The 13,084-nt window shown below is 35.6% G+C and overlaps 1 protein-coding gene and 1 pseudogene across 4 annotated transcripts in view; both read right to left on the bottom strand.

The window, feature by feature from the left end:
• Positions 1–13,084, bottom strand: part of SLC16A7 (solute carrier family 16 member 7) — a 168,530-nt gene that overhangs the window by 68,398 nt on the left and 87,048 nt on the right. For 2 of the 4 annotated variants that reach the window (XM_032874623.1, XM_032874625.1), the window contains exons 2-3: positions 6,691–6,819; positions 4,338–4,581 (exon numbers count right to left, since the gene is read on the bottom strand). In XM_032874623.1, the coding sequence (XP_032730514.1) occupies positions 4,338–4,551 (214 nt within the window). In that variant the 5' untranslated portion in view covers positions 4,552–4,581; positions 6,691–6,819. Of the gene's footprint in view, positions 1–4,337; positions 4,582–6,690; positions 6,820–9,588; positions 9,646–13,084 lie in introns of those variants that run through there. The other 2 variants (XM_032874624.1, XM_032874626.1) reach the window with 2 other exon arrangements.
• Positions 2,471–2,648, bottom strand: LOC116877848 (annotated as a pseudogene).

Genomic DNA, 13,084 nt, shown 5'->3' with positions numbered 1-13,084 from the left:
CTTCTAAAACAGCAAATCCTTATGTTGTACATGAAGTGTTTTTCAGGGATGCTTGCTGAAATGTAAGTTTTGGGACTCCACCAAGAGAAATTCTGCTAAAAAGGGGTTTGGGAGGAAATCCACAACTATGCATTTTTGACAAGAGATACATGATTCAGAAACAGGAAGTCTGGGGACCATATTTGAAAAAACACCACCACTTTGGTAATAGGACCAATATCTGTGTGTCAGATTAATTGAAACTATCAGATTTTTTTGTTCTAAATAGTTACTATATTTCTGAAAAAAATTATCTGCATCCACATAAGGGGGACTATTTTCATATTGAGATTACAATTTTCAATGTACCAACTATTTCTTTTTTTTTTTTTTTAAGATTTTTATTTATTTATTTGACAGAGAGAGGGAGACCACAAGTAGGCAGAGCAGCAGGCAGACAGAGAGGGGGAAGCAGGCTCCCCGTTGAGCAAAGAGCCCGATATGGGGCTCGATCCCAGGACCCTGAGATCATGACCTGAGCTGAAGGTAGAGGCTTAACCCACTGAGCCACCCAGGCGCCCCTCAACTATTTCTTATTAAAAGATTAAAACCAATTTTCAAGAGAAGACACCATTGTTATTTGCAACAAACCATGTACAGTATAATGAGTTCTCCATTAACCAGTGGATATGGCAGGTAATAACATTTCTATCCTACAGGCCACGGGCCTGGGATTGCTTTTCCACATTCAAGGGAAAGACCACAGTGTAGCAGATCTTCTGCAAATACTGACTTTTCCATGGCCAGTGACGATAAAGAAAATGTCTCAATTCTGACAAGTAACAATGCTAAGCAATATTCCAGCGACTTAGTGGATCTCACCTAGATACCACCATCATCAGTTACTACATAAGTATCTTCATGTGTCCAACATTTGTTTTCTTGAAACAAGTTGAAAATTCCTATTGATCTTTGGAAAAATTTTTTCATCTATTACTCTAAACATTTTAAGGTATTTTTTTTCCTGAACTGATAATTACTTATTTAACCAAACCACATTTTTTTTTTTTTAAAGTAGGCTCCATGCCCAGTATGGAGCCCAACACAGAGCTTGAACTCATGACCGTGAGCCAAGATCAGAGTCAAGCCTTACGAACTGAGTCATCCAGGCACCCTCAAACTACCATTTTTTTGATGAGCTTCAAAAGAGTTCTGTTTTGTGCTTTTTATTTATTTGCAAGAAAAAGAGAGAGAGAGTGAGAACAAAGGGAATGAGCAGAGGGAGAGAGACAAGCAAACTCTGAGCTGAGCATAGAGCCCAAGGCAAGGCTCCATCGTATGACCCTGACACTGTACCTGAGCTGAAATCAAGAGTCAGACACTTAACCAACTGAGCTACCCAGGCACCCCTCTTTTGTGTTTTTTAAAATATGTATAATATATATACATATATGTATAATATATACACATATATTATTATACACATATGTATATACATATATTATTATACATATATGTATAATATACATAATAATGTATATTAAATGTATAATATATAATATATGTATATACATATATGTATAATATGCACATATATGTATATATTAAAATAGGAAATAAGGACATGGATAAATTGAAAAATTATTTAATAATAAATATATATTATAGGCATTTACACATTATAATTTGATACTGAGATTTAATGGTTTGAGAAAAGAAATTATATTATTCTTCATTCTAAACCTTTCCGTAGATCCAGCCAGGGAGTGGAAGCTATCATATGACCATGGCAAGTCTATAAATATATCCTACTTTCATTGGATGAAGAATGATTGCTGGGGTATCAGGCTCTGTCTGAGACTTACCGGATGCAATCCTACTCTATTTCTTCCTCTAGGAATCCTGTGTTTTCCAGCAAACCTGGCTCCCATCTTTACGTAGAGCAGCACAAGAATTCTGACCAGTAGAATACGTGCAGAAATGTTGTTTACCCTTTCCAGGCCTGGCCTCCAAAATATCCCACATGATCTTCCATGTTATTTGTGTTCATTTTCTGCCTAGCCGAGAGGAGCAGATTTTGGAAACACCACAAAGTCTCATGTGATGGCACAGCCACCAGATGAAACATTGTTTGAGCAATAAGTAAACTTGTATTCCTTTGAGGTACTGGGACTTTCAGGTTATTTGCTTTAAACTAATAAAGTCAATTAAGACTTGACTTAATGAAAAAGTTATACAAATTTTTCTCTTGCTTATGAGTTAGTCAACTACTTATTCAACATAAAATTATGACTGCATAGGTCAAACTCAGTAGACTTCTATGAATTCACTAGAGGAATCTGTTTCAGTTGTATTTAAAAGGCAGGTAAATACATAACATTAGCACATTATGGGATCTCAGGATAGGGCAACTTGTATGTTGTTCTAGTAAAACATTATTAAATAGAGAACTAACTCTTCGGATAAAGGAAAAAACCAGGTACACAGTATCTATTGTTTCTATATAATCAGAAATAACACAGTTAGAATCCTTAAAGCAATGTCCAAAGGAGAGACTCAGAATGTGTTTTAGAAGCAGAATTTTTCATTGATACACTCAAACAGCATTTTAGCAATAATCGCGCCTCGGAAAAACCTCATTGGCTACGATACTGCCACTGCGCAAAGCTCAAACAGCATTTTAAAGGCACCTTTTAGTAGTGGAACAAAAATGCATCCATTTAACCTAACTAAAAAGGGTAAAGGAGACATACTAGATTAATGTAACATTGCCAACATAGAGAAAGTAGAAAAACACATACCAATATGCATGCGCGTGTGCATGCGCTCGCGTGCGCGCGCACACACACACACACAGCATCATTGGAGGACCACATTTTCACCATAGACAGAGAGTATCCTGTAGATTATTATGTCACTGACAAATGACCTTGGTGGGGGTTGCACCTGAATTCGGTCTCTAGAAGCCCGGCCTAGATCTGGCTCTATCACTTTCCAGAGATAAAGAGGAAGATACGACAAAGAGAGAAGAGCACATGACTCAATATTTTGAGTCTTGATTTCTATCTGCCACTAATGAGCTGTTTGTCTTGGGAAACTATTTTATGTCTCTATTTCTTCAATTATAGAATGGAGAGAAAATAATACTTATGCACTGCTAAGAGGATTAAATTATATGATACACAGCAAGTATTTAGAGAGGACTTAGCTGAAAGTAAATACTAATAAATATTGGATATTATTGTTAATGGTATTTCCCTATCACTATGAGCCATATTACCCCCAACTGTAAGGTAAGAAATTGTGCTAGATGATTTGTATAATTTCTTCCAATGCTTATATTCTGAGTCTATACCTGTCTCCTAATGTTGAATATCCATTTGAAAAATGAAAACTCTAAAAACCTAAATATTTTACATAATGACTTTAAAAAATGTAGAGACCATCTGGTCTGCTGTTTAGATTCATTTCAAGAAAATAAATGACATAATAATGCACTAATAATTCCAATTTTTTTAAACATTCAAAAGTGATACAGTTGTTTGATTTGTTCTCCCTCATGAATCTTACGCTCATCTGAACATGAAAAATAACAAGATAATTGTCAGGCAACCATTTACATTTAAAAATGTCATATTTAGAGCTGCCTGGTGGCACAAGCAGTTAAGTGTCCAACTACTGACTTCAGCTCAGGTTAAGATCTCAGGGTTGTGGGATCAAGCCCCACATTAGGTCTGCAATCAGTGGGGGGTTGGTTGGAGATTTTCTTTTTCCATCTCCCTCAACCTCTCACTCCGTTCTCTCTCTCCTTCTCTTAAAGTAAGTAAATCTTTTTTTTAAATGTCATATTTAAAGAGTACTACAGAAATAAGGAATTATTTTGATCACACAAACTGGAATGGATCCAGAATGTACATGGTAACACTCCATTTCTGCAGCTGCAGGCTTACAGATCGTCAACAACTGGACTTTCTTTCTCATTAGGAAGAAAGCATTTCTACCAATGGTAACAATGGGAGGAAATGATACACTAACACTGTGGTGTAGACTTTATTCCATTCTTAAATAGAAAGGTGCCTCCTTTGGAAATTCCATAATTTAGTAAACATTACTTTGTTCAAATAAATCCTCATTCTTTAATAAGTACTCTAGAAATACTAAAGAATGAAATGAATAGGTCAAAATGCAGAATCAATAAAATTATTAAAAATTCATTTGGGATTATATTTTTGGTTGGTTTTAAATGACTACAACACAAAAACAGGGCTATAATATACCAAGACATTACATGTAAAGCACTGTGGCACTGAAGCATTGTTTTCTGAATCTGAAATTCCATTTATTCCCAGAAACCTTACCTCCTGCGTACATAACAGCCAGCATAATGGATGATATCCAGGCTATTTCACTGTAAGTAGTGTTGAATATTTGCTGAATTTCTTTGAAGAACACTGTGACAGCTTTGGGGAATGCATATGAAAATCCAATGGAGATAAAAGATGCTCCAACCACTACCCAGCCCCAGCCTCCATCAGGAGGTGGGTATAGGGGGGGACCTACTGGTGGTGGCATTTCTGCTCCTCTATTCAAGATTTAAGTCACCTATTTAAAAAAGATGAAATAACAGTTTAAACCTTATTTCCATTTTCAGATATTACTCTTGATAGTCACCAAAATATTTTACAGTTATAAGTATATAATTTCTCATGAATATTTTTTAACTCTTATACTCAGAAAATTAACCAAAAACTGGAATGAGGTATGTAACTTTGTTATGGGCTAAAAATTGAAAGCATTTAATTTGTTTATGGAAATAAAAACTACTCAAAAATTACTCAAAGAATTCAGATCTGTACTGAAGTACCAACCCAAAAATAAAAGCTATCTCTATCCGAATTCCAAGCATAATAAAAATGGAGTTGTCATCACTTAAAAACAGAATACTTTCTTAATCCAAAATATTTAAGACTTTCTTTACAAAGGTTAAAAAGGACCACGTATTGAATCTTATAGATTTTAAATAACTAAATAGTAGATTTTTTAATTATTAGAAATATTCTATTATTCGAAATAATTTATAATTTTTCTACTTTTAATAATTGAGAATACTTAAAAATAGTTCAGCATGGACCTATTTTCTAGACCCGTAGCACTAGAAGTTTTATGGTTTTAATAAATTAATTTTACTGCACTTCTCAAAATGGTGCTACTTATTATTTCATGAATGATATATTTTATGCATTTTTCATAGCAATAAGAGTCTTCCAAACAAATAGATGCTATGTTATCATTTGTTAGAAGAAAGGACTTCCTTTTTGAATATGCCTAAGAACACAACTGCTAGCTTTGTGGCATAAGAGCATGCATTCTCCTGAGGAAGCAAGGATCACAGATAGCTTCACACAACTGAAATTAAATTAAAAACATCTTCGTTCCCTAACATCAATGTTTCTTTGTGCAGTAATGCTGTTTGCTTATTAGCTTTTAGCTGTAACTGCCAGCATTTTTCAGTATCTTCTTCCTACTATTCTCATATTACTTGTGAATGTTTCAACTGAAAAAAAAAAAAAAAAAACAATTTTCTCTTGGTAAAATAATGTTGGAAATAAGTTAATAAAATCTAATTTTGCCACATGCTTTCAGAAAACCCACCAAAAAACTAAACATATATCTATGAAAACAGAGACAGGCTTAATTTTTGTTTACTCTCAAATTATATCAAGGATATTTTCAGTTACCCTCTATATGCACTTTTTAGATTTTGAATGAAAATACTCTCTACATTAAACTTTTCAAATTTGTCCATAGTTATACGAAAGGACTTGGCTTTCAGAAATTCATAGAGTAAAAATGATAAAAATGAAATTTAAAATAGGTAGAGAAGTTCTCTGAAATTTTCTGGTTTGTATAAAAGAACTTTTCTTTCATTATCAACTCATGGCTTTAAACTATCATAGCTTTTATCACATCTGCTATTGTAAACACTTAGAAATACAACTGGATGATTTGCTTCTCAGTCACTTCAAAAAAATTTTTTCTAAATAATCTTAAATACATTATTTAAATATCATATCAATATGAATATTGAAAGGTACTAATATTCAAATCATGTTATGAATATGAACACTGAAATTTACTAATGAGATAGGCTGATGTTGGAATTTCTATTGTGTGGACAGGCACTGTGTTCATAGTTCAACACTGAAGGGCCTTAAAAAAGATTATGTGATTGAGCTATTTTTTTTTCCTCCTTAATCCTCCTCCTTTTTTGTATGGTTATTTTTTTCACCAGTTTATCTCTGTATGTGATATTTTGTGTCTGTTTCCAGCATATTGACTTGACTTAAGTATAACTGCATACTCCAGGTTGAGAGTCATTATTCATGCCTTTTCACTTCCTTATCTCCTAGCAATTTAGTTTTTTTTCCATATAAATTGATATCTTATGATCTCCTCGCTAAAATAATTATAGAGTGGAGTCTAACCAATTAACCCTTAAAAAATTTCACTTCCAAGATTACCACCTGTTCATTATTAAACAACTCTTGGTTTGATCAGTAGTCAAGATCCAATTCATACACACTCACTGGTGTGACGTTATTCTCCTGTGCACTACCATGTAATATTTTCCACAACTAATACCTGTGGTGTCTCTTTCCTTTTATTTATGGAAATAATCAAGAAAAGCAGGAATTAAAAGTGTAATTTTACCTGTTGATAGATGCCAACTTGAACAGATATTTTTGGATTATCTGTGGAATTTTAAGTCTAGTCACTGTTCCTTGAAGTGATATGTGAAGGCAATGCAAAGGGAGAGAGGTAGAGCAGACTCTGGATTATCTAAAGGAAAAAAACAAAAAAACAAAGGTTACATGTATAATTGAGTTCCATAAGCCCCATTAGAGCCACTAGTTTTAATTTATCCCAGGATATTGTGACCATGGTTTAATAATTAGAAAAATTTCTTTGTCAATCCACTGATAGAACTGCTAATGAATGAACAAAATGATCAAACATATATGCATGAGAAAAGAATTATAAGTATAAAATGAAGAAATAGGTTTTTAAAAAATAAATAACATTAGATTGCACATCTACCATTATGAGAAGGAAATTTTTTTATTTATTGGCATTCATTAGCTGCCCTCAAATAATTTCCTACACTCATTTAAATAATTTTCAATTCAGTTAAAGAAACTATCCATTGACAATGGAAACAGAAAGTTCAAAAGAGAATTATTAGAAATATTATCAAACAAACAGGGTTTGGGGACTGTGTTTGGGGAATGGGGTAGCCAGGTGATGGGTATTAAGGAGGGCATGGTTTGTAATGAGCACTGGGTGTTAAATGCAAATAATGAATCACTGAACACTACATCAAAAATTAGTGATATACTGTATGGTGGCTAACTTAATAATAATTTTAAAAGAAATACTGTCAATAATATGTCTCACAATGAGACAGACTGGTTATGAAAAGGACTAAAAGCATTTTAGGGATCTTCTGATTTAGAATTAAAACTTCCTAATCAGATCTGGGTGATAGATATATTCAAATTCCCAGATATATCAAATACATTCATTTCAACTTAAATCTTGTGCTGAATACATAGAAGCTAGTACTTAGAGTTTGTTTAGGTTGGACATTCCTTTGCCCAGATTAAAGCTGAAAAAAAGTCAACTCTGAACTAAATAACCAGTTCCCTGCTTTGCATGTAGGGCCATGTATCCTAAAGTGTTGAAAAAAGCAATGCAGTCACTAGGCTAACTGAGATTTGAATGAAAGGATGAGGAGAGGCTGTGATCTATTTGCCAAGTCAGTGAGAAACTGAGAGTTGGGACTAGAATGATAGGGAATTATAAAGTCATGAATAAAATCTGAGAAATGGGTAAGACTGAAATTAAAGGTTTTTTAAAAGATTTATTTATTTTAGAGAGAGAAAGAGAGAAACATGAGTGGGGAGAGTGGCACAGGGAGGAGGAGAGAATCTCAAGCAGACTCCCTGCTGAGCATGGAGCCCCACCCAAGTTTCCATCCCAGGACCCTGCAGTCATGACCTCAGCTGAAACCAAGATTCATACACTTAACCAACTGAGCCACCCAGGCATTCCTGAAATTAAAATTTTAACTAATGCTCAAATTAAAGAGTTTATGCTAAATGGGTCTCTTAGGTCTGGGGTTATAGCGGTGAGGAGAAACATCTGTTCTGGTCTTACCAGGAGCCCTGATAGTCTTCTTAAGCCCGGTAATTCAGGGATGGCAGCCCCATCCTACTACTTATAACCAGCTCATCCAAATGCAGAAAACCCTTTTATGTTTTGAGGAAATAAATTTCCTGTCAGTTTCCGCTGGCAGAGAGAGCTGCCCTGAGTCCAGGGCAAAGCCTCAGAGGAAAGCCTGAGGCATTTCTGAAAATTGGGCTCTGACCTTCCAGTCTATACTTAATTATCATCATGCTTTATAAAGGTCAGCATAGAGACCACAATAAGAGATCTTGACAAATCCACATTCTAAATGCTGTCCAACATTTCTACAACCTTTCATAGTGCTTTAAACTGACTAGTCTATTTTCTTACAGAAAGACCAACCCATATCCATGGCTTTTTTCCAACAAAATGGCCCCAAATCCTAGAAGTTATAACTTCCTGTGTGGTAGTTACATTAATCTATTTTACATCCCTTTCTCTACATCTATTAAGTTATCATATTTTAATACATGTTTATGCAAATATACTCATATGGCCCATATATTGGTCTTCAGTTTTAAAAATGAAAAGCTGTGCTTTGGAATTGTGTGTCCTACTGAAAAAACAGTAGAAGATCAACAGTCCTTAAGAATATGGGAAAGTTCTCCTTTAATTTGGGAAAGCAACTATTTTGGAGATTGCTTCCTAAAGTCCAAGGAGGCATAAAGTTTATTGGCCCCTACAAAAGCTGTGTTAATTACTACAGCTAGAAGTTGGACTATGCTCTCAGCTAATTTGGTTTCTTGACAGTTTGCATATATGCAACTTGTTTCATGGTAACTTTTACTTATAACAGGATGCACACACACACACACACACACACACACACACAATGCTTAACTGTTTTTCCAAAGATACAATTAATTATAATAATCCCATGAATGAAGATGAAGTGATGTTTTTAATCATATTTAGAGATGAGGGCATAAAGAATCAGAGGTGCAAAGTGATTTTTCCAAAGTGTAATGTCCAGTAAGTGATTAAATTGGTACTGTGGACAGTATTTTTGTTAGGCCCATTGTTACTGACTCCACTTTAACCCAGCACCTTAGAGGCTGCTCTTTCTGTTTACAAATATACTCCAGTTTTATTTCCAATGGTGAATTTCCCACTTTCAATTCTTGCACATATCCTTGCCTTTCCTGTCCATTGATTCTAATATTTGTCCTTTGAAATTCTGAACCTCAACTATCCCTCAAAGTCTTTATAAATTCATCATTATTTCAGCTTATTTACATCTACACTGTCTATATTTTTTTTGAGTATATGGACTACAATATATCACTATCGTTGACAAAAGGGTGACTTAATGACTACTGAAAACATTTGTCTATGTTTTTAAGTGTTTTTAAAAAAACTTACATGGTGGGATGTGGTAAAGCCCCAAACCTTGCCTTATCTTCTAGAAATCAATATGGGTTGATTAAACTAAGGAGAGGAAGATGTAGCACAAAGAAATAATAAAACTATTAGTGATGATCAATGGTTAGACTCTAGTATTATATTTAAGGTCTTTTCTCATTTAGTTGTACAGAATATCAGAATTTCCTTTATAGACTTTGTGAATAATTATTTCTTCAACTACCCAAATCTAAATCAGGATGAATCAATTTTATGAACCCTTATCAATAGTCAAAACTATCCAGAAGTTTACATTTCAAAATATAGTCCAGAAATAGTGCACTCAGCAAACTAAGTCCCAAATTAAATCAATGAATGTTAGGAGACTATTGACTTCGTTGTAAATTAATCTAGGTAGCCTATAGATAAAGCATGACTTGTTCTTCACATCCTACCTATAAAGTGGCTGGGTGTTTGCCTAAAGGAATTAATATGTTCCTTGAAGAATAATGAACTAGTCTTTATGCTTTTTGTTTCCTTTTTCTTATACAAAAGGATAAAGTAATGTCAAATTAATATACAATGTTCCAGTTTAGATGACAACCCACCGAATTTTGTAACAGGAATTAAACTGAACCAAATCTTCTCTTTTCCAACAGGTAATTCAATTAAAATTGGAATCTAATCCTGAGAGGTTATTTTATTCTTCCTGATGGACCATGTTTTAAATCCTATAGACTGATTTACTCTGACAACTAGACAAGAGACATATCAATAGTGCATGGCCCACAAAATGTCAGTAACACGAAACCTATTTTTAGATGTGAACTACTGCTGTAGTTAAAAGGACTCTGAGAATGCTAATTGATAATAAAGGTCAAACTAACTAAAGATGTTTTTATAATGGGCAAATTAAAAAAATAATGTAAGTCAGCAGATATTTATAAGGAATTGGTAATGGACATCTCACACCAAACAATTCCTGATTTCTAGTACTATATTTTAAGAAGTGTGTAAAAGCAGTTGTTGTGGGCTGAATAGGGGCCCTGGAAATGATATGTCCGTGTCCTAATCCCTAGAACCTGCAATATATCTTACATGGTCCCAGAAACTAAGTGCTTGTGCTCCCTCAAAATTCGTATGTTGATAACTAATCCCCAGTTGGGAGGTATTTGAAGGGAGGCGTCAGCAGGGTGAAGCCCTCATGAATAGGATTAGTGCCGTTATAACGAGGCCCCAGGGAGTCCCTTACTCTCTCTGCCAGTGAAGACACAGTGAAAAATGGCCATCTATGGGGACGCCTGGGTGGCTGAGTCACTTAAGCATCTGCCTTCAACTCAGGTCATGATCCCAGAGTCCTGGGATGGAGCCCTGCATTAGGCTTCCTGCTCAGCGGGGAGCTTGCTCCTCCTCCTACCTGCCACTCCCCCTGCTTGTGGTCTCTTTCTCTCTGACAAATAATAAACAAAATCTTTTTTAAGAATTAAAGAAAAAAACTACAAACCCACATAAAAAAAAAAAGAGAAGAGAAGAGAAGAGAAGAAAAGGAAAGAAGAGGAGAGGAGAGGCGGAGGCGAGGCGAGGCTGGCTATGAACTAGGAAAGGGCCCCAGCCAAACACTGAAGTCTGCAGGCACTTTGATCTTAGACTGAGCCTCCAGAACTATGAGAAATAAATTTCTGTTATTTATAAGCCACCTAGTGTGTGGTATATTGTTTCAACAGCCCTAACAGACTAAGATAAAAATTGGTACTTGGAAGGGGATGTTGTCTTAACAAACACCTAAAAATGTGAAAGTGGCTTTGGAATTGGGTAGTAGGTAGAAGCTGGACCAGTTTTGAGATGCATGTGAGAAAAAGGCATTATTATAAAAAGATTATTAAGGATGATTCTGGTGGCAGCCAATTAAGAGGAGATTAAAAAAAGCCTGAGTCTTCTTCAAGAATACCAAAGTTAATCCTGAATAGCATGTTTATAGAAATATGGAGGGTAAAGGCCACTCTGCTGAGGTCTGACGGAAATCAGGCATGTATTATTGGACAGTGAGTGAAAGGCAGTCCTTGTTATAAAGGGGCTAAGAACTTGGCTGAACTGTGTTCATCTTCCACCCCAGGGAAAGGACTGTCCCAAGAATCCTGAGAGTGTTCTCGCTAACTGTGAGAGCGGCGAAGATGAGACCATAGCCCAGTGGGTCCAGAAGGCAGAGCATCCAATGAGAGAAGATTATTCTTGATCTTTAAAATTTAATGTTGTTTGCGCTGAAGATTTAATATTGGGTATTAGACTTACTTGGAACCCTTTCCTTCTTTCCTATTCTTCCTTTTTGGAATGGGAATATCTATCCTACGTCTGTCTCACCAATACATTTTGGAAGATTTCACAAGTTCATAGCTAGAGAAGAATTTGCCTCAGGATGAATCATACCTTGAGTCACAACCATATCTGATTTTGAGATTTAGATGAGACTTTGGGCTTTAGACTTCTGAGTTGATGCTGTATCCTCCTAAAAGTCATCTAACCTAATCCCCAACATATTTGGAGGTGGGGCCTGTGAGAGGTAAGTAGGTCATGAGGGGAACCCTCAAGAGTGCGACCAATGTTCTGACGAAAGAGGCCCATGAAATTTCCCTCACCCCTTCTGCCATGTGAGGGCACAAGAAGACAACCATCCATGAACCAGGATGCTGGTTCCCACCAGACACAGAACTTGCTGCCACCTTCACCTTGGGCCTCCCAGCCTCCAGAAAGCCACCCTGCCTATGGTATTTTGCTATAGCAGCCCCAACAGACTAAAGCTTATGGCATAAGGGTGACTGAGTTAAAGATCTTGAAAGAGGAGCTGATCCTAAACTATCCAGGTGGTCCCTAAAGGCAATCACAGGTATATTTATAAGGGAGAGGCAGAGGGGGTTTAAAGACAGACACACAGAAGAGAAGACACAGAGAGGAGGCACTGATATAAAAATGGAGGCAGAGCATGAAGCCACACACCCACAAACCAGTCTTCTATGTACATGTGAAAAGCTATTAACAGCTGGTGCCTTTGGAAAGAGATGGCATATAATTCATGTGTTTTTGAAATGTCTAAATGTTCAATAATAAGTATATCTTAGTTTTCTACTAATCTTTAGACAAATGCCCAAAACAAAACTTTAGAATGCAATATATATTCCCTTATGTATTAGTTTGGCTGTTCATATTACATATAGAATTTTCATGTCTTTTTTTTTTTTTTGAATGCTTTTTTTTCTGTTAGCTAAATTTTAATCATACTACAGTAAAAACAAATTGGCCCCTGTTTCTAGACCTTACGTAGTAGTTTTCATGGTGTGGTCCTAGTTGAGGAGCATAAGCATTACATGGTAACTTGGTAGACACCTAAATTCTAGGGCACCAACTCAGAACTGCTGGAGGAAAACCCTTCAAGTGAGCCTCAGCAAACCCCATTCAGCAAATCCCCCAGGTGATTCTGATGTGCTGCAGTATTTGAAAATTGCTGGTTAGGCTCTTTCTCTAA

This window comes from Lontra canadensis, unplaced genomic scaffold (genome assembly GCF_010015895.1).
Source record: "Lontra canadensis isolate GAN:19392208 unplaced genomic scaffold, GSC_riverotter_1.0 scaffold53, whole genome shotgun sequence".
Classification (NCBI taxonomy): domain Eukaryota; kingdom Metazoa; phylum Chordata; class Mammalia; order Carnivora; family Mustelidae; genus Lontra; species Lontra canadensis.
This window is presented reverse-complemented; position numbering and strand designations above follow the sequence as displayed.